At 44.9% G+C, this 20,410-nt stretch overlaps 4 protein-coding genes across 4 annotated transcripts; 2 read left to right on the top strand and 2 right to left on the bottom strand.

The window, feature by feature from the left end:
• The first annotated feature begins 2,424 nt into the window (after nt 1-2,424).
• On the top strand, nt 2,425-2,810 carry LOC127776148 (glutamate receptor 3.3-like). The gene is made up of 2 exons (XM_052302497.1): nt 2,425-2,610; nt 2,685-2,810. The coding sequence occupies exons 1-2, from the start codon at nt 2,425-2,427 to the stop codon at nt 2,808-2,810; spliced, it is 312 nt and encodes a 103-aa protein (XP_052158457.1).
• Nucleotides 2,811-5,459: 2,649 nt separating this feature from the next.
• Nucleotides 5,460-9,094, bottom strand: LOC127775512 (pyruvate dehydrogenase E1 component subunit alpha-2, mitochondrial). Its single transcript, XM_052301759.1, has 8 exons — nt 8,160-9,094; nt 7,964-8,043; nt 7,285-7,362; nt 6,984-7,079; nt 6,804-6,875; nt 6,518-6,571; nt 6,363-6,428; nt 5,460-5,956 (listed from the first exon to the last, which is right to left on the bottom strand). The coding sequence occupies exons 1-8, from the start codon at nt 8,863-8,865 to the stop codon at nt 5,912-5,914; spliced, it is 1,197 nt and encodes a 398-aa protein (XP_052157719.1). The 5' UTR covers nt 8,866-9,094; the 3' UTR covers nt 5,460-5,911.
• A 232-nt stretch (nt 9,095-9,326) lies between these two features.
• Nucleotides 9,327-10,996, bottom strand: LOC127777427 (beta-1,2-xylosyltransferase XYXT1-like). Its single transcript, XM_052304019.1, has 2 exons — nt 10,352-10,996; nt 9,327-10,263 (listed from the first exon to the last, which is right to left on the bottom strand). The coding sequence occupies exon 2, from the start codon at nt 10,196-10,198 to the stop codon at nt 9,914-9,916; it is 285 nt and encodes a 94-aa protein (XP_052159979.1). The 5' UTR covers nt 10,199-10,263; nt 10,352-10,996; the 3' UTR covers nt 9,327-9,913.
• A 7,122-nt stretch (nt 10,997-18,118) lies between these two features.
• On the top strand, nt 18,119-19,774 carry LOC127775371 (uncharacterized). Its single transcript, XM_052301596.1, has 3 exons — nt 18,119-18,261; nt 18,353-18,441; nt 19,412-19,774. The coding sequence occupies exons 1-3, from the start codon at nt 18,232-18,234 to the stop codon at nt 19,560-19,562; spliced, it is 270 nt and encodes an 89-aa protein (XP_052157556.1). The 5' UTR covers nt 18,119-18,231; the 3' UTR covers nt 19,563-19,774.
• Nucleotides 19,775-20,410: the final 636 nt, after the last annotated feature.

Here is a 20,410-nt window from a genome sequence, read left to right as displayed (position 1 = left end):
TTGTTCGATCTTCTATCAGTATATAGGAGACACGATTTTTTTTATCTTTTTTTATTAAAAATGAAAAGGACCGTCCAGGACCGGGTTGCTAGCTACTTTCTGCGTGATATTTTTTAGACTACGAATCTAAACGTGCTCTGTTACGCTTGCATAGAAACTCTCAAGAGATGAGGATCACCAAATGTTTTAGCATCTTCACCGGGGTTATTTGGTGTACGCAAAAGGCGGTACCACCATTCCTCTACCGCTGAAGGTCCCAACTTTGCAAGTCCATTTGGAGGCCAATCCACCGCTGAACTTTGGCCCAGACTCGTCAAAAGAATATGCAATGTGCGAGGAGATGTATTATCGTTTCATGAATGGTGTAGCAAAGTGGTCATATCTGTTGGTTCACCTACCTTGGCCTATTTCGTAGAATTAGGTCTGGTTTAGTTTCTAACTTTTTCTTCAAACATTCAACTTTTTTATCACATCAAATTTTTTCTACATACACAAACTTCTAACTTTTTCATCACATCGTTTCAATTTTAATCAAACTTTCAATTTTGGTGTAAACTAAACACACCCTTAGCCATTGTAAAGAAATTACACCCGTCCGGTCTTTTCACCTTTCATGAAAAAAAATATGATGATAATAGGAGTGTTAGTTCATATAAAGCTACATCTTCTCAGCCAACTTTTGCAGATTGGTAACTGAGATAAACTGTTTGTATTTCGATATAGTATTTATTTAAATAAAACAAAGGCAAAAGGTTGCAATATATATTGATTGAGCAGGGCAACACAGTACGCTGGGGCTAATTTACTGGTGTGCTTGAGAGAAGTATAATGATAAGATTGGAAAGATACAGAAAATGAAGTGAGGTATTAGTACGCAATTAATTAAGTATTAATTATTTTAAAAATAAAATGAATTACCATTATATTTAAAGCAACTTTTCTAACTTTTTAAGAAAATATTTTTAATAAATTTGGGAAGCGTGCGTGTAGAAAATGAGAGAATTTTCTTTCAGATGTGCTTGTCTCAAACGCAGTGTATAAGGAAGATTATGTTTTGCGTTGTTCTGTACTGATGGTAGTACAATACTAGATAAATGCATTCCTCTCAACATCTATTGAAGATAATAGTTTTTGTAACTTAGAGGGTGTTTAGATTGAGAGATGTAAAATTTTGTCGTGTCACATCGGGTATTATATAGGGTGTCGCAGGGGTGTTCGGGTACTGATAAAAAAACTAAATACATAATCCGTCAGTAAACCGTGATAGCAAGCCTAATTAATCTATCATTAGCAAATGTTTACTGTTACACCACATTATCAAATCATGGAGTAATTAGGCTTAAAAAATTCGTCTCGTAAATTAGTCGCAATCTGTGTAATTAGTTAATTTTTAGCCTATATTTAATATTTCATGCAATGTTCAAACGTTCGACGTCATAGGGTGTAAAATTTTTGGGTGTGATCTAAACACCCCCTTAGACCATTCCCAACCCAAAACACTAGATATAGTTTCCATAAACTCCACAGCATCAAGAAACTAGTACTAGGCACTACTCTTTCAATGCAAACACCACTAGTCCATACTTAAATTTAATGTTGCTTATCTCACATGATGTCTTAGATGTTGTGTAGAAACTATGTCTCATGCAAGACATGGTTTTCTTCTCTTTGCTCATTTATTCACTTGCCACATTATTTTTTAGGCAAAATTTGCCACAAGACATGCAAAAAACGTGTAATTGGCTAAGAGACACCGCGAAAACATGACACGGCTAATGGACACTAAAAAAACATGTAATTGGCTACAGGACACCGGTCACATTTTTTTATTATTTCCAGATCAAAAGAGGTGAGATATTTTTCTACATGCCTGACTTGCCCCTTCTCTTTCCTTCTTTAAACACCGGTGGGTCCCATGTGTCATGGACAGTGTATGTTTAATCTAATTTTTAATAGGTTTTTAACCACCAGGCCCCACGCGTCATGGACTAATTTGTTCCTAATTAGTAGGGTGATTACTATTTACTAACCATTAGTGGGGCCCATATCTCTCTCCTATCCTCCTTCTTCCTCACGCACGCGGCGGAGCAGAGGAACAGCGCGCGGCCGGCCGACGGCCTGAGCTGGGACGGCTCGGCACGCGGCGAAAAAAGCGGCGGCGCTCCGCTGGGGTATCACTGCCGGCGACAGCGAGGACCAACGCCGGGATCTCCTCATTCAGCGAGGACCAACGCCATGGTGACGAGCAGCGTCGGGATCTCCTCGTTCAGTGAGGACCAACAGCGACGGCGACGACCAACGGCCAGCCTCACCTCCATCCTCACGGTGCAGCAGCTGTCCATGGACATCCAGGGTCTGGACGACCTCATTGCCAGCTCCGACTCCATCGGCTTCCAGGTCGGCTCCTTCGCCAAGAGCTACCTCATGCAGGAGCTGGGCGTGCCCGAATCCCGCCTCTGGGAGCTCGCCATCACCGACTACTCCTCCAGCCTGCAGAGCGGCGTCGTGGCGGCCATCGTCGACGAGCTGCCATACGTGGAGCTCTTCCTCTCCATCAACTGCCAGTTCAGGACAGTGGGGCAGGAGTTCACAAAGAGCGGATGGGGATTCGTGAGTTCTTTTCCTTGTTGGCTTCTTTTCTTCTTCTTTTTATTCTACACTACAACCAAGTACTACATATGCAGGCTTTCCATCGTGACTCCCCTCTGGCCGTGGACCTTTCGACGGCTGCCGAGGAGGAGGAGGGCGACGTGGCCGCCGAGGAGGAGGAGGACGGAGAGCGAGGTAGGTGCGGAGGCAATCCGATCTGATGAATTGGCGGAGGCGGTGCTCCATGGCAGGGGCAATCTCGCCATTTGAAAAATATTATCGCCTCTTTTGATCTAGAAAATATAAAATATTGTCTCCGGTGTCCTATAGCCAATTACACAATTTTTAGAGTGTCAATTAGCCGTGTCACGTTTTTACGGTGTCTCTTAGCCAATTACACGTTTTTTGCATGTCCTGTAGCAAATTTTGCCTATTTTTTATCATAGGTGGCAGCTTATTTAATGCCATAGACATCATCTTAGTCAGAAATGGCCATATATATATATATATATATATATATATATATATATATATATATATGAGCTTACTATTGTCTCTTGTCCAAATGGACAAGCCAAGCCACATGAAACTCAACAATAAAGCGGCGGCGTATATCGGTATATGCGATCACTAGAGAATAAAATCATCAAGTCCCTTTCGTGCTAGCCAGGTCACCATGTTTCTCTTTATTTTCTCCTTGGACTGTGCGTTACTTGGGAAAATATGTTGTGCAAACCACATATATAGTGGAAACTTGGAAACTACCGTTGGATCGAGAAATGAACGTCCGAGATTCGTCCACGTCACCATGAGTTAAAATTTAACTTCCAGTAAAATTTTAACTCATGAGTGAATCTGGGAGTTAAATTTTAACTCATGGTGACGTGGACGAATCTCGGACGTCCATTTCTCGATCCAACGGTAGTTTCCAAATTTCCACTACATATGTAATTTGCACTACATATTTTTCCGCGTTACTTGCATGGAAAGGGGACCTCAAATTACAACTGCCAGCAAAAAAGAAAGATGAAACATGGGAAAGGCGAGCATCGTTTCGCTAGGATTGAAGCGAAAAGTAATAATGATGTTTTATCATCTCATAATAATAAAAATACTAATTATAAAAAAAATTTAAATAACATAGACGATCGAAATTGGATACGGAAAAATATCGCTGCACTTAAATGAGACGAAGGGAGTTATAATCTAAAAACATAACTCACGTATAAAGTATTATTCATGTTTTATCATCTTATAACAATAAAAATACTAATTATAAAAAAAAAATTCAAATAATACGGAAGATCGAAATTGAGCACGGAAAAACATAGATATACTTAAAATGAGACGGAGGGAGTATTTAAAATGAGACGGAGGGAGTATTTGTTAGCAGCATAATAACCTTTTTGTTGGCGATCATCCGGAATCAAAAGGCCAATGACAAGTTTATTAGGACGTGGATGCATGGCAGGAGTCGTAGTAGATGCGTGCCAGAGCATTGCGTGCGTCGCGGAACAAAAGCTAGATACAACGAATAAACGCGCTGCTGGTCCCTCTTGGACCTTCTCTCACCATCCATCTATCTCGCCGTAGAATTTGAAACCCCTCAGACAACCACTAGGGAACGATGCAACTTCGCTATATACTAAGCTCTAGAAATTTCCCAATCTCCATTGGCGAGAATCACCCGGCGATGCCTTGTCGCTGGTCGCCTGGTCCAAGTATATGTTCGCTTACTTTAATGCTTATCCATTAAAATTTAAATTTTTAACGATAAATTTAAAGTTGATTTTAGAATATTTTTATTAAAGTTTATTTTTCGGTCTTTGGTTTTAGATTGCTAAGAACACATATATAAAATTTTTATTCATAAATTATTTTTTATTTGTAAATATGCCGTTTCGCTTATTGCCCGAATAAGCAAAACGATGGGGCATAAGTATATGGGTCGTTCACTTTGTCACCATTTACATTTTTAAAATTTTGATAGTATTGGATGTACTTAGTTCGATTTTGTTTTTTCCAAAAATTTACGTCTCTATAAGAACAAAGTTTTAAAATTCCCAAACTTTAGTAAAGACGTGAGATAATGTTTAGTTTATTATCCTACTAGCTAGGCTGTGTAAATCTAATCAATTTATACTTCTAACTTATATTTTTTAAAAATATATAAGTTGGATCACATATAAAAGTTATAAAATATTTCATTTTTATGAAATACTCCCTCGGTAAAAAAGCCTAATTCTGAATTTAAATATGGACATAATGTATGTTTGATTGCAATCCAAAAGTAGGTTTTTTTTTTGGACGGGAGGGAATACGGTAGGGACTAAAAAGGATGATAAAGTGAATGCACCGTCTCTTCTCGTGGGCACCCGATGGAACGATCATCCCCGCCGGCGGACGGACCTGAGCACCGTTGAGACGAGGAGGATGGGAGGAAGGACGGACCGGGCACGTAACGCGTTTGGGCCACGACATCCCATTGAATTCCTCGCCCAACCTCTCGATCTCTCTCGCCGTACGACGCCTTCTTCTTCTTCTTCGGTTAGGAGTAGTACTGTACTGATTTGAACGGCGGAATGGCAGACGACGGTGGCTGGCTAGCTAGGGCTATTAGCTGTCGCTCACCAACGGCTACTACATCGCTGATCCTGCCGCCCGTTAGCTAAGCTCCTCGTTCGTCGTCTTGCGATTTGCGATGCGATTCCACGACGTTTGTCGTGTCGCTGCACCAAGCACAAGAAGGCCGTTGCCGCTGCAGCGCGAGATTGATGGGCTGCGCACGACGTGGGCCGTGAATTCTCGGCCTGCTATTTAGCTCATATGGTTGGGAGGCCCATTCCCAACGCTGCAATGCTAGATGAGGAAAGAGTTTACTTTAGATCCCTTAGTCCACGTATAGCTCATCCCCCCAACTCACCAAAATCCCTCGTATTATGGGAGGGAGGGAGTATACAGTACCAGGGAAACGCATCCTAGCTTGAGAACTTCATGGAGATGCATCAAAACAGCGGGTCAACATATAAGCACAAGTGCACAACGCCAACATTCACCTGAGCATTGACAATTTTCATGACCCCCCCAAGGGAATATTACGTCTGCATATTGCCGAAGGTCGCACTCGCAGTTGTGAATCACACAAGACGATGAAATGACAGGATTAATTCCGGCAGTTGATTCACCTATACATAATTTATTTAGTGACAGAAAAAGGAAGATTAACACTAAGGATGCCTTGACCTGTATTATTAATTATTTCTCCTCTTGTATATGTAACTACAGCACAAGGCAGCCAAGATTCTGGTGGCCGTCGGCTACCCTAGGGAAGTACAGTTCTCACCACCTTCCTGTCCACACCAAATGACTGCATCATGGAATGCAAGATTAGTTAGGATTGCTGATATATTCTGGGATATACTCCCTCCGTTTTTTAATAGATGACGTCGTTGACTTTTTCTCACATGTTTGACCATTCGTCTTATTCAAAAATTTTGTGTAAATGTATAAGATATAAATCACACTTAAAGTACTATGAGTGATAAAACAACTCATAACAAAATAAATTATAATTACGTAAATTTTTTGAATAAGACGAATGGTCAAACATGTGAGAAAAAGTCAACGGCGTCATCTATTAAAAAACGGAGGTAGTATATTTAAATCAAATGAGATATTTAAACTTTAGGAAAACAGTTCCATAACATTTGCATGCACGAGAAATTACTAAGATATATGGAATTCTGAATGAATTGCTCTTGGCATCTGCTTACCTCCAAACCGCAGTCATTAACATATACATTTGTAAAGAGCTCAGATGGATCGGGCATTGGACTTTCCTGCAGTATTGAACGTGCCATGATTCATAAGCACAAGTAGTTCGAATGAACGAAACATTTTTGAGGACATATATAACTGCAATTCAGACCTTTGCTTTCGCGATGGCAGTGTCGACTTGCTTCCTTATTTCTTTCTCCATGTCCTAAGAAGAAACATCATAGTAGATTTGACTTAGGATTTCTGTGTTTATGTTTTCCGCCAAAGCTAATCTCATGCAAGGATACACTATTTTTGTGTCGGTTTGTGCTTCTCTTTTGTATCTCATAATGAACTAAAATATACAGCTGATTTCTCTGCCTTGAATCAAAGAAAAACAGCATGCTACGTCTTGCATTATTGCTTTGTGATACTATATATGTACCACAATAGTATACCTTGAGTTCTTGTGTGGTTGCAAAGTCATGGGCCAGTAGTAGCTTCCTAACCCTTTCAATTGGATCGCGCTCCTGTTGGTAACATAACACAAACAACTTACTCAGAATGAATGTCTTCGGTGTAAATTAAGTTTTGAGTCGAGACTCGAGAGCTCATGGCCGGCCATCCTGATTCCTGACCTGTCTTATGCCTGCAATTTCATCTCTGGTGCGGTAAGTGCTCCCTGGATCTGACATAGAGTGTCCGTGGTATCTGTAGGTGTCCATCTCAAGAATCTACAACACCGAGAGGATATAGAAAAGTTACATGCATCTCCAAGAGCAGGATTGTGTTTTCTACTGATTAGCGGCACTGAATCTATCGAACAATATGAGCTAAACCACACTACCAGCAGTGTATTTCAGCACAGCCCAACCCCTGAGAGATCCAGAAATGTCCATAATGTGCACAGTCGAAATGGCAATCAGGAAATTCACTTACAATCGGTCCATTTTCAAGAGCATGTTGCTTGGCAAATTTACAAGCTTGTTTGACTGCAAGAACATCCATACCATCGACCTGCACCAAACACAAGGTACCATAACCATCATCACAACGATACAAACAAGAGCACCAACACGGCCACCTCCATGCCTGCATATCCCCATAACTTCTTGCATGCAAGCTAATCGCAGTAAAAATAACTGCAACCCAACTTGCCGTAGGTGTGGCAAGCCACACAAAGTAATCGTTGGCGGTTGGCCACAAGTGTGGTAAGATGTGACTTAAAAATGAGCCTACGACATGTGAGCCAGCGAGTTAATGAAGTGTGGCAAATCATAGTTATAGCAAACCAAACACCAACCTAAGAAAGTTTGGCACATCTAGTACTCGAATATGTGGCATGACGATCTGTGGCAGTGAACCAAACAACCCCGGAACCCACAACTAGATCACAGAGTATGGTGATCAGAGTCCAGAAGGATGTTGCACTCAAATTTACTGGTCAATTATGTTCAGCTCAGTTCTCATTGTCACATCAACAGATCAACTCTCCATCAGCTAGAAAGAGTTCAAACAACTACTGCTCATAAAAAAAATTTCAAATAAAACAGACGTTAAATATTGGGTACGAAAATTCACAACTGCGCTTAAATGAGACGGAGAAGTATTTAGTTACCTTCAATCCTGGCACATAGTCGCCGCGTTTGTAGTATGCGGGGCTTTTCGATGCCCTCCATTCCGCCGTCCCCATCCCATCTGGGCAAACAAATTAAAATCAAACAGACCAAATCAAACCATCCGCAATTCATCCAGCGATCAACGAACAATGGAAGCAAAATCAATCCCAAAGATTGAACCGAATTCCAACTCACAGTGGTTGTTCTCGCAGACGAGCACGACGGGCAGCTTCCAGAGCGCCGCCATGTTGAGCGCCTCGAACAGCTGCCCCTGGTTGGCGGCGCCGTCGCCGTAGAGGTCGAACGTGACGGCGGCCTCCTTCCTGTACCTCTGCGCGAACGCGAGGCCGCATCCGAGCGGCACCTGCGCGCCCACGATGCCATGGCCGCCATAGAAGTTGGCGTCCTTCTTGTACAGGTGCATCGACCCGCCTTTCCCCCTGGAGCACCCGCCGCGGCGGCCCATGAGCTCGGCGAAGAGGGCGGCGAGGTCGCCGCCGCGGGCGAGGTAGGCGCAGTGGTCGCGGTAGGCCGTGATGATGGCGTCGGCGCGGGTGGTGGCCGCCTCCATGCCCACCGCGACGGCCTCCTGGCCGTCGTAGAGGTGGCAGAAGCCGCGGATCAGCTTCGCCTTGTACAGCGAGTCCGCCGCGATCTCCGCGCGGCGCATGGCGGACATGTCGCGGAAGAAGGTGGCGAGCTCGCGCGCCGTGGTGGCCACCTCGCGCGGGGGCGGGTCCACGATGTGGGACTTGTAGGGGACCGAGGTCTCGATGGTGAGCGGCTCCGTCGAATCGGAGACACCCCGGACGCTCGTGGTCAGGGGCAGCGCCGCCGCCGCGCGCCGGGGCGCCGCCGTGACGCCGCGCAGGCGGCGGAGGAGGACGACGGCCGCGGCCATGGCGCCGATCGATTGGGCACGCGCAGGTTTGGTTTGGGAGCTTGGACTTTGGACGCAGCAGCAGCAGCGCGCGGTGCTCGCCGCGGTGGAGCGGATGATGGGGTGGTGGCGTCGCGGTGTCGCGCGGCGGAGCGGGCCGCGTGGCGCAGTGTGGGGCTCGGCTTCGCGTTCGCCTCCGTGACTAGGCTCGCTCTGCCATTAAAGAAAGCGAGCATGGCGCACAGGTGGCTCCTTGTGGGGGTGGGGGGGGGGGGGGGGGGAGGGCGGGGAAAGCTAGCGGGAGGTGGGAGCTCACGGCCCGGGGGGCACATGGCGGCGTCCCGTTCGCCGGCAGCGAGCCGTCGCTCTCAGAGTCTCGGTCTCCGGGCGCGAATTTGATCGAACACCTGTCGAGCTGTCGGCAGCAACCCGCTCCGCCGCGTGCCGGAGAGAACAGTTCGGGGAATTAAGTGGGCCGAATACAACTATGGGCCGAAATTGGTTATCGAAATAAGGTGGCCCAGATTTATGTGTGGGCGGAATTCATCGAGGAGAATTAAGTAGGCCGAATTCATTTATGGGTTGAATTCTCTGATCAGCGGCGGTCAAATGTATTCACTCGTGGGCCACTTTTTGTTGACGAGAATGAAGTGGGCCAAATTCACTTGTGGGCCTAATTTGTTTATGAGAAGGAATAAGATCACCGAAGGTCCCTCAACTTAACGAGATTTTTTGAGGTCTTTTAACCACAAAACCAAAAATCTCCGCCCCTAAATTATACAAAACCTAAAAAAAAAAAAGGTCCTTAGACAGTATTGATCTATTTTTTTTTCCCGGTTTAGCTGACATGGCATATGGTGGGATTCACATGTCAGTGTCCTCTCTTCTCCTCTTTTCTTTTTTTTTTCTTCTTCTCTTTTATTTGTTCTCTCTTCTCTTCTCTTCTTCCCCCCGAACCTGAGAGGACGGCGGGTGGAGCAGGCCACAGGCGGGCGGTGACGGGCGAGCACGGAGGGAGACAAGGTAGCTGCTGCCGCTAGGAGGGAGGCGAGGTGGTGGTAGTAGTTGGCTAGTTGCTGCAGTAACCGCCGTTGGAGTACACGATCACCGGCACGTCGTGCCAGTCGTCGCACGGCGGCGCCTCGTCAACGGTCACCAGTCGCAACGTCACCTCCGTGATGGAAGGCATCACGCGGGACTCGCCCTTGTGGGTGTACGGCTGGATCTTCCACCTCGTCGCGTTCGCGTCCAAGCCCGTCGTGTTCACGCCGCTGCGGCCGGAGATTGAGGCGAGGCGAGGCGCCACCAGGAATACCTCCAACTCGCGGCTGAGGATGCGGATGGCGCCCTCCATCTCGTACACGTCGGATTTATTGTCACTGAAGTCACATCGCAGGTGAGGCTCCGGGATGAACTCATCTGCATTAATAATCTCATCGAACAAAAACAAAATCAGAATCTTTTCTCCAAAAAAGACTCAGAATCAACAACCTGTGGTTAGCATCACCATGTACTGATCAAGGGTTGGTGAGTAAATCATCAAGAACTGGATTGCCACGATGAGCAGGAGCAGAGAAGGGTGGCAGAAGGCGCAGAAAGTGCCCTTGCTTTTCTTGTTCCCCACAGCTGCCTTCATGTCTGAAACAGCAACTACTCACACACCAGGGACAAGAACAGAACTGCCGCATCCCGACCTTCCTCTACGCCATGCCATTCTCCCCCCCAAGGGCCGCCGCAGTGTCACACCGCTCCTTCGCCGCCCTCCCCCTCGCTGGCGGCGGCGCCATCGGTGGCTGCCCGCTCCTCTCCGACTTCGGGCAGCGGGCAAAGACCGACAGCGACAGCAAGCTCCGCCTCTGCTCCCACGTGTGGTGCGGCCTGGGTGAGACCCGTCGGCACGAGTTCCGGCACGGCGGCACGCCGCAGCGCTCGCTTGCCGCTCGCGCTCGCCGCCGCGCTGCTGCTCCGCCTGCCGCCGCCCGCTTTCCTCCCTCCCAGGCTCACCGGCCGCCTCACCCCCCTCCAGCCGCCCACTGCCGCGCTCGCCAGCGGCCGCTCCGCCCACCGCCCCCTCTCTCTCAGGCTCCCTCGGCCGCCGGCGGCCTTCGGAGAGGAGTAGAAAAGAGGAAAAAGTTGGAGAAAAGAAAAGGAAAAGGTAGTGTGGTTTCACTTTTTTTTTTTTCTAACTTATATGTGGGTCTCATAATTTTTTTATTTATTTGAGATCCATACTGCCAAATCCATACGAAGTGAGCCAAATTCATTGGTGGGCTGAATCCATTGATGGGAATTTGGTGGGCCAAATTAATTCGTGTCATTTGGTGGGCTAAATTTAGTGATGAATCAGACGTCGGCTTAATTCATTTGTGGACTGATTTGAATTAAGAGGTCTGAATTTGTTCTTAGCTTTTGGTGGTTCGAATTCGTCAATTGAGAATCGGTAGGCCGATTGAATTCGTGGGTGTAATTAATTTACGGAAAATTGGGCCGTATTCGTTGTGGACATTCGTGGGTCAAATTCGTGGTCGTTTGATTTGACAAAGAGGCTACCAACAGTCCAACATTTTTTTTGTTTATTTAGAAACAAGTTACAAACGCACACTTATCCCTACGAACACACATTTTATTTTTACGAGCACCTCTAAAAAATTGGATAGGTGTATCTTAAAATTCACAAAGTCATCATAAACATCTTGATGTCGACAGAAACATCACATAAATTTTAGTTGTAAATGCAAACACTCATACAAATTTTAGAACTTGAATCCAGGTAAATCGGATCCACCATAAGAAATCTAACTATATGCGCTCACTTTGCCAGTACAACACTGCTTTTTGTTCAGATTAAACAACTGAATTAATGAGCCATTAACAGTTTCTACTCCGTCTGATCTGCCTGATTTTTTTTTGTTAAGATTGAACAACCGAATTAACAAGCCAAACTAGCCTTTCACGAGTCTCATCAAATGAACGAATACGTCATTTTACGGTGCCGTTCTTCAGCAGCAGTTGGAGAGTCACAATTTCTTTTCGATAAAAAGTTGAGAATACATATACCTTCTTGGACATGCACACTGAGACATCTATCATACGTAAGAAAAAAAAATATATTATTACTATAAAACTGCTTTGGCCGGATGCAGAGGCCATAGAGCCGGAACGAGGCGAGCAAGTTGACCTTAGAGATAACGCTGACGCAGACCTAAACAAAAATAAATCACTTTTTCCCAAACAAATCCGGACGATTTTTAGTTGAAAAAAAAAAAGAAATTCCCGGTAGCGTCTCACTGCACTCATCGTGAAATAATTTTGTCGCCGGCTCGCCGCCCACAACAAATGGCAGCCAACTTGTTACGAGCATTTTGTTGCATTGTTGGCTCCGTGCATTGGAATATGCTTTTCGGCACGGATGACGGGCGTGGAACAAAGGTCACGGGATGAATGTGCGTGAATGACTGAAGTGCCCCTACTGCCCCCACCTTCAAAAATCAAAAGTTCAAAACCACCTGTCATGGTCATGGACGTGTAGATTTAATAGTACCACGTTAAATATAAATATACAATCGAAATTATGTTACATGGTTAAGGATTTTGATTTTAGATTGATAAAGCTTAGCACGAGCTATTAGGTAAAGGTTTGTGAGTAGTAATGTGAAAATGAGCGATATCAGTTGGAGGAGATGGTATGTAATGCTAAGCCGCGTGATAATTTATAGGTGGTTTGTTTTAATGTTGATTGCTTTTAATTAGGGATTTAACAACATAGTAATAGTAACAGTATGTATTGAACACATATTATTGAGTAGTTATCGTGATAATTTTAGTAGCTGTATTAAGGCTCCTATCTTTTATCATCATGCGTAAAGTTGTCGAGCATATGTTTTAATTAATGTAGCTATACCAACGACGTCACAGGCTATGAGAAAATTTCACGAAAATTACTGTTCTTTTAATTTTACAAAACTATCAACATTTGCTTAGTGTTGCATTAAATTAACATTTTTTGGGGAGCATTATAAGCCATCAGTTATAAACATGGTTCATTAGTTCATATCTCAATGTCAGATGCAAGGTGAGTTGGAGGGTAGAAATCGTAGAAGATGACCCACATCATCATCTCGTAAAGAAAATATATTGTTCAGAGCACTATATTGGACTACAACTCGTACCGTACCGTATAGAAATGGTTGTTTGGCTATAAGGTGTGCAACCACCGAGTCCCACTCCGGTGCTTTCTACTCGGAGTAGAAAGTAATCTGGGCCATTGATCATATTTAATTGAAGGGTTAAGATCTAGTTCTACTCCCACCAGAATTAGTGGGAGTAGAAATGTGAAGGGGTGTTTTTGTCCAAAAAAAAATAATTCGCGTAGGGGTATTATCGTATATTATCAGTCTCTTACTCACCCTATCCCTATCCTATGGATTTGTATCGCATCGTCGCCATTTCACTTCATCCCGACGCCATTCCCCTCCTTCCCCGCCTCCGTCGCCGCCCATCTCCCTCGCCGCCTCTATCGCCCGTCCTGGCGTCTCCTCCCCCTCCAGCGCCGTTGCCTTCTCCGCTCCCTCCGTCGAAGCCCGTCTCCCCGCCATCGCCGCCTTCTCTCCCGCACGCGTCTCCACGCCGCTTTGTGAGCCCCCTCGATTGCCGTCCTCCTCCCCCGCCCCCTTCTCCAGCGAGTTGCCTCACGTCGCCGCGCCTCCACCCATCACTGCCGCCACGTTCTCCTCGCCACCAGCCCTCTCCGCCACGTCACCTCCACCCGCCACCGCCGCCACGTCCTCCTCCCCATCAACCGCCGCCCCCTTCTCCACTCCTCTCGGCGATCCCGCATCTCCGTCTGGGATCTCCAGAGCTCCGCCCTATCCCGCCGCTACCCGCGTCGGCACACCTTCTGGCGAGTTCCACCTCAGACCCCAGCACCGCGCCACTCGCCGCCGCCGAGCCTTCCTCCTCCTCGCTATCCCCTTACTCGCCGTCGGCCTCCTCCCCCACGCTCGGCTCCAGCCCCGTCCATCTTCGCCCGCCATCGCACCTGCAGCCGCGTGGGAGAGCCCCCAATCCATTGCCTACAAGCGGAGGACGCAGCCTCTGGATCCAATGGCAACGCACGCCTGGTTCCCCTTCATCCCCATGCCGCCTCAAGCACCTCCTTCGGAGCAGGAGGAAGACTCGCCATTGGAGAATAGCGGAAGGTAATGCCCGGAAATTTGCAGTAAGATGCGCTCCCCTAATGCCGCCCCTCAACTTTCAATCTCAAGTTGTTTGTTTTTCTTAAATTTTGATTTGATTTCCAAGGCTACCTGTTTCCTGTTAATCTGTAGCATGAAGGGTGAGATGATCCATCTATATCTGAACAACTCCACCATGGCGTTGGCGATCCCGAGAGAGGCATGCTTACTGGGTGCTCCGAGGTGCCATGGCATTGGGATGCTAGTGGGAGCATTCGGTATTTGCAAGGAGCAAGAGCAAGTGCGCGAAGCCATCTTGGAAGGTACGTGTGGCTGCTTCGCCGTACCAATTGGATTTGGCGCGCAATGTTGTGCTATTGAATTATGATGTCTAAAGTTGTCATCTTTCTGAATGAAACTAATGTTCACCTGTTGTGGGGGCTTTGTAATGGGTGGCTGTTACTAGTGGCTATATTTGCATTGGCATTGTTATGCCACCATCAATTAATGATGAGTAGATGATGTGTGGTGTCTCTTTCCTTTGAACTTTGGTTGCCTTTTCACCAATTATATTGCTCGTTTTGAACTTTGGTTGCCTTTTCACCAATTATATTGCTCGTTTTGGTTCAGTAAATACATTGTTTATTTCAGAACAGAACGGTTAATGTTAACAGCATTTTTACTTACTTACTCTGAACCACATGCCGGCAAAGGGGTTCTCGGTGTTCAGATGCGACATTGAAGCAGATGCACGTCGGTGATGTCGACTGCTTACTGCCCTGAGTCACCCCAAAGCGTAAAGTTTCATATACCGCTCCTTCTCAAATGGATACAAATATGAACTATGAGTACGCGGACTGGATGGTAGGCCCATCATAGCAAACAAAAAGTTTGATTATGACAGAAGGACATTTGTAGAAAATAAGAAAGATAACATATAGTTGTGATCTATGCAGGAAGACATCGATGAATACAGAAGAAAGCTAGCAGCGATTCTTTACAACTCTCCATCCAACAAATTTCGGAATCATGCCAAGATAATCTCTGAAGAAATCTAAGATGTTCAGCTTTGTATTGGGAGGATATTCTTTCATTAAATTCTGAGATGTTCATTTATCATTGAGATGTTTTATTTTGGAGATTCTTAGTTTGTCTTGTCGGATGTTTATTTCGAATAAGCTAGGTGTTAAATTTTTTAATATTAAACTCTATCTATTATTTATTAAATGATACTCAATCTGGTTATTCAACGATGTCAGATGCGGGGATTTCTTCTTTCTTTTGTAAAAAAAATAATGTTCTGCTATAATATATGCGCGCGGTCGATTGAAAAACCATGATTTTTTATGATAAGTACTTTCTGCGAGTTTAAAGAAACATCTCGTACCACGACGAAGCACCTTTGTGCTTCTTCACTGCAAAATCTTACGTAAAGAAGCTGCTCAATGCAACATCTTACATCCTGTCAAACTGTCAAATGTGTAAGCTAATGTTGTATCAAAATCGGATGCTACGGAGAACAAAATGATGTGTCAGTATCATTCTTTCTTGGGGACGACATGTTCCCCCTGGAACTGTTCCAATGGTTTGCTTCGCTCTTGAATCAGAATCTTCTGGAGACCTGATGGCTGAGGATGCCAAATCTCCCACCACCAATCCTTTTTGGTGGCTTCGAGACTCCGAATAGAGCTGTCGCAATTCGAAGTTGGAACTAGAAAAATATGGACAGAATGAGTCCTCCAGCAGGATGTGCATTCTCATTGATCTGGTAGGCTCTGCATGAAAAAACAACCAGTTTCAGCAGCAGCAGCAGCAGCATTACAGTTTCAGCAGCACCAGCAGTTCAGTTTCATTCCAACAACACCAGTTCAGTTTCATTCCAGCAACAACAGTGCAGTTCTGGCAGCAGCACAATTTCCAATAGTAGCAGTATCATTCCAGCATCAACAATAGCATCATTCCAGCAAACAGCACCATTAAAGCATCACACAAGCATCACAAAATGAAGTCACCATTCCAGTTGCAGATCATTTAATCCTAATATTTAAAAAGGCAACTAAATTTATTTGTTCATTACACTCCTTTAAAAATAAATAAGCAGCAATGAACTGCAGCCTTGCAACGCAAACAACAGAACTGTGCTTGCGCTGGAATCATCTCAGGGCAACCAGGTGCGCCGCAGTTATGCTGCCCAGGGACGTCGCCCCAACGCTGAACTGCAGGAGGAGCTACTGACCTCCTGACAGGGTAAACCACAGCTCCATGATCATCATCTAGGACCTATTTTCAGAAACCAAGCAGCAACAAGTCAAGTTAGGACACAGGAGGCAGCTCAATTCTATAATTTTCTGAAAATGGATTAAATCAAGCTCAATTCCGTATTTATGTAATGTTTCTGACAAAGAATTCTTTTATAGTTCTAAAGCACTTCAGCTTATTTGCCTCTGTACACATCTAAAATAAATTAAGTGTCTCAGTTTCAGAGTGTAATATAGATGCAGAGATGGCCAAATTATGCCTTGAATCCTTCAGTCTTTCAGTTTCAGGGTGTAATGCAGATGCAGAGATGGCCAAATTCAGGAAGACAGGTTTGATCTGCTATAAAAGAGTATCCATCTCACAAATCGATCAACTGCATAAATTCATTGCCACTCTAAACTATTGAACAATTACTACAGTTCCCCCACAATGGCTGCAAATTTTGTATGTATGATAAAAGAACTAAGGCATGCACTAATAAATTAATTCAATGTACTACTAGTACTACTGATGAACTAGCAGGAAATGCTGGATGCTTTAACCAGTTGACAAGGCAATCATTTGGTAGAAAAGATCAAAGATCAATTGCACAAGATATGATTTAACTTGCCACCTTTGCTGAGGTTTAATGCTGGACTTATATTAGTAACACATCAATTTCAGCAAACTGTTTTGAGTGGAATTTCAAGTGACAGGTGTATTTCATTTGCAACTTAAGACCAAAATTATTATTCAGTTTTATCGTTCATGCTTACAACTCAACATACAAAATCGATTTAATAAATCTCCTATTCAATTTAACATCCGCAAATGTAGATTCTCTAGTATAGTTACAAGCTAGTATACACAGCCATTTACAAGCAAGTATATGCATTTGTAGAGGAAAAATTCAGACAAGTTCAACACTGAGGAGAGGAAGGGGAACAGAAAGTTAGGTGGTGGGGGAGGGGGGAAGGAGTGGACACCTGAGGATTTCACCGCACCGTCGCTTGCCGGTGCTTGCGTCGGACAGATGCGACGCGCCGCGCCACCAGCCGCAACGCCGCCTGCCGGTGCCTGCCTCCGACCTGATGCCACACGCGGTAGGAAGACGACGGAGGAGGCAAGGGCGCTGAAGGGGGAGGAGACGCCAACGGTGCCGGAGGTGGAGATGGCGGGGCCGACGGACGGCGATAGAGAGGGCAGGGGAAACGTATGAGGACGGAGGGAGCGGAGAAGGCGGCGAGGGCGGGGGAGGCAGATGGCGACTGAGGAGGCGGACAAGGCGGCGACTGAGGGGGTGGACAAGGCGGCGACGCCGGGGGGAGGAATAGCGACGAGACTGCGTGCAAGGGAGTCGGACCTGATGCAATGCGATGCGGAGTCTGACCTGATGCGATCGAATAGAAGAAAATAATCCATGCCAAAATTACCCCTAAACGATATTAGGAGATTACTTACCTGCCCTTTAAAATAAACGGTCGAAATCAATTCTACTTGGAGTAGAATACTGCAAGTAGATTGCACCGGAACATTCCTCTGCAACCACCTGCATATTCCACTATACCAAGGTATTTTACACATCTATTATGATAGCTGGATTCAATTACATGCGGTAGATCCATAATGATAAGGTGAGTTGAATTGAAATTTAAAGCAAGAAGATACAATAGATATTAAGTTGATCGTAGGTTTGGTTTGATTATATTGCACGCCGACGGTGGTACACCGGGCTCACAGCTTCATGGAAAACAGTGGGCAGCACCGCAGCAGCGAAGGAAGAAAGCCCCCAAACGAAACGGGTGAGGGGCATTTTCGTCATTCCATACAGGTCACCTCCAAACTCGCCAAGCGAACCACACTGCGTCACTGTGATAAAAGCCGCTCTGCACCCACTCCGTCCACTCCCTCTCTCTCCTACCGTCGCCTTCCACTTTCCCCTCTCTCTCTCTCTCCGCCGCCGCCGACGCCGACGATGGCCTCCAGCCGCTGGGTCCGACCGGAGGTGAGCCAAGCTCCCACACGCGTCTACTCCTCTCTTCTTGCTCTTTGCGCTTAGCTGCTCGCTCGCTCACCCGGAGGCGCGCGTGTCGCAGGTGTACCCGCTGTTCGCGGCGATGGGCGTGGCCGTCGGCATCTGCGGCTTCCAGCTCTTCCGCAACATCACCGGCAACCCCGAAGTCAGGTCCGGATCCCCGCCACTGCGTGTTCCTGCCCTCTTTGCTTGCTTGATTTTTTATTTTTTATTTATTTTTATTTTTTGCTTTGCTCGTTGGAGGAGAGATCTACTGTGCTTGATAAGCCTGTTCTAGTGGTGGACTTACTGTAGCTTACCGTCATCGATTTCTTTACGATTTGAGCCTATTACCTGGCGCTGAGCGTTGACTTACCTTGCTTGATTGATTGACATGCTAGTATTTCTCAGGTGAAATTTTGTGATGGTGAATTTTAGTATTTTACGTGGCAAGGAGCCAAGGAGTGGATATATCATGTGTGATGTGTCCTTTTTTTTTGTTTAATTAGGGTTTGTTATTAGACAATTTAAGAAACCTGTACCTGAGCTGGTAGAGAAACATAAGGATGAGCTTGCCATGTGTCAATTTGCTTGGGAAAATGTACTCTTTACTTTTTTTTTTCTTGTTTGTTTTATAGAGATGGAGTAGTTGGTACGGTGTCATGACGTTAAGAATGTCTTTTACAGAAAGCGTGGTGATTATGATGATAAGTATATTGTAAATTTCTATGCGTCTTGGGCATGATAGCATAGACCAAAGAGTTGCTAACATGGCTAGACACAATGTATTTCGTGTCGGCGTGTGTGTGGAATCTGTCTTCACTATGAGCTTATGTGTTATTAGTATGTTCAACTCATGACATGTTGGCGTTAATCTTTCGCTGCTCCAAACCGGCTCCAAGCATAATTCAATTCCAGTTTAAACCAAGCAGGATTTATTAGTGCTTAAATCTTATTGTGTCGTAGACAGGAAGTCGTAGTGTATTAACCATTGTCTTATATAGTGAATTTTGATGGATAATTAAACCCTTGGGTTTCAAGGGTAACATTGATTATGGTGATAATTCGAACCCTCGGCGGCTGATGCTTATTTTGTCAACAATGAAGTGTAAGCCTGAAATAATAAAATGCTTTTATTCAGGGTTAACAAGGTAGGGAGGGCAGCTGGAGTGCTTGAGAACCATGAGGAGGGAAGGCGCTACGCAGAGCATGGGCTAAGAAACTATGTGCGCGACAAGACCCCTGAGATCATGCCAGCTATCAACAAGTTCTTCACTGAGCCAACAAAATGATGAAGGAATTTAGTTGGTTGTTGATTGCTCTGCTATTAGTTACTATTGCGGATTGATTTAATGGATTTTACCCATTTCAAGCATTACATATGTTGTCTCATCCATAAATCGGAGGACATCAAATGCCTCTTGTTGGAAGTTACCATATGTGTTTGTGGTCAATGACTTGTCAAATGTTCTAATACTATTTGTCTGATGATTGATGAGTGTTACATTACCCTGCTTGATTCTCTATACTCATTGTCTATATCATGTGAAATTACTGTACCTACATGATGGTATAGTCAGGAACAAGGGGAATGAACTGCCTTTGCACTGCTGATGCCGATTGGTTGCACCGAATTTTGCTACATGGAAAGAAATATACATTGTATATATTATCGACATGGAAAACAATTTCAGCAGAAAACACAAATGCAATTATGTAACCTCTTTATTTATGGTCCTGTCACATTGACCGCATTCCAGCTGACTCTTGCTGGGAAGCTTAGTACGTGTTGTCAACTTCTACTCCCCTTTTCTTCATGGGCACAATTTTTAAACGGTGTGTTTTTTTTAAAAAAAATACTTTTTTCTTTAAAATTGTATTGATTTATTTTGAAGTTTTTAAAATAATAATTAATTAGTTATGTGCTACTACCTACATCGCAAAATGTAACTATTTGGCGGTCGACAAATAAAGTTGCTCATAGGCTAGCTAAAGAAGGTGCTTTACGACTTTGGTTTAGGTTCCTCCGAAACTTTTTTTTTTTCTGTTTGACGGATGACTAAGCTGGATATCCTAGTTGAATAAATTTTGCTAATAGTTTCCACTAAAAAAAGTAACTCTTTGTAGCACACTAATCTGT

Source organism: Oryza glaberrima, chromosome 6, assembly GCF_000147395.1.
Source record: "Oryza glaberrima chromosome 6, OglaRS2, whole genome shotgun sequence".
Taxonomy (NCBI): Eukaryota; Viridiplantae; Streptophyta; class Magnoliopsida; order Poales; family Poaceae; genus Oryza; species Oryza glaberrima.
This window is presented reverse-complemented; position numbering and strand designations above follow the sequence as displayed.

Excerpts from the sequence above, each read along its gene's own strand:
- LOC127776148 (XM_052302497.1), top strand. The coding sequence starts at position 2,425 with ATGCAGGAGCTGGGCGTGCCCGAATCCCGCCTCTGGGAGCTCGCCATC. Across the intron at positions 2,611-2,684 it reads CAAAGAGCGGATGGGGATTC|GCTTTCCATCGTGACTCCCC; the intron begins GTGAGTTCTTTT and ends CTACATATGCAG.
- LOC127775512 (XM_052301759.1), bottom strand. The coding sequence starts at position 8,865 with ATGGCCGCGGCCGTCGTCCTCCTCCGCCGCCTGCGCGGCGTCACGGCG. Across the intron at positions 6,429-6,517 it reads CTGCCATCGCGAAAGCAAAG|GAAAGTCCAATGCCCGATCC; the intron begins GTCTGAATTGCA and ends TCAATACTGCAG. Across the intron at positions 5,957-6,362 it reads TTAATGACTGCGGTTTGGAG|TCATTTGGTGTGGACAGGAA; the intron begins GTAAGCAGATGC and ends TCCATGATGCAG.
- LOC127777427 (XM_052304019.1), bottom strand. The coding sequence starts at position 10,198 with ATGGAGGGCGCCATCCGCATCCTCAGCCGCGAGTTGGAGGTATTCCTG.
- LOC127775371 (XM_052301596.1), top strand. The coding sequence starts at position 18,232 with ATGGCCTCCAGCCGCTGGGTCCGACCGGAG. Across the intron at positions 18,262-18,352 it reads GCCGCTGGGTCCGACCGGAG|GTGTACCCGCTGTTCGCGGC; the intron begins GTGAGCCAAGCT and ends CGCGTGTCGCAG. Across the intron at positions 18,442-19,411 it reads ACCGGCAACCCCGAAGTCAG|GGTTAACAAGGTAGGGAGGG; the intron begins GTCCGGATCCCC and ends GCTTTTATTCAG.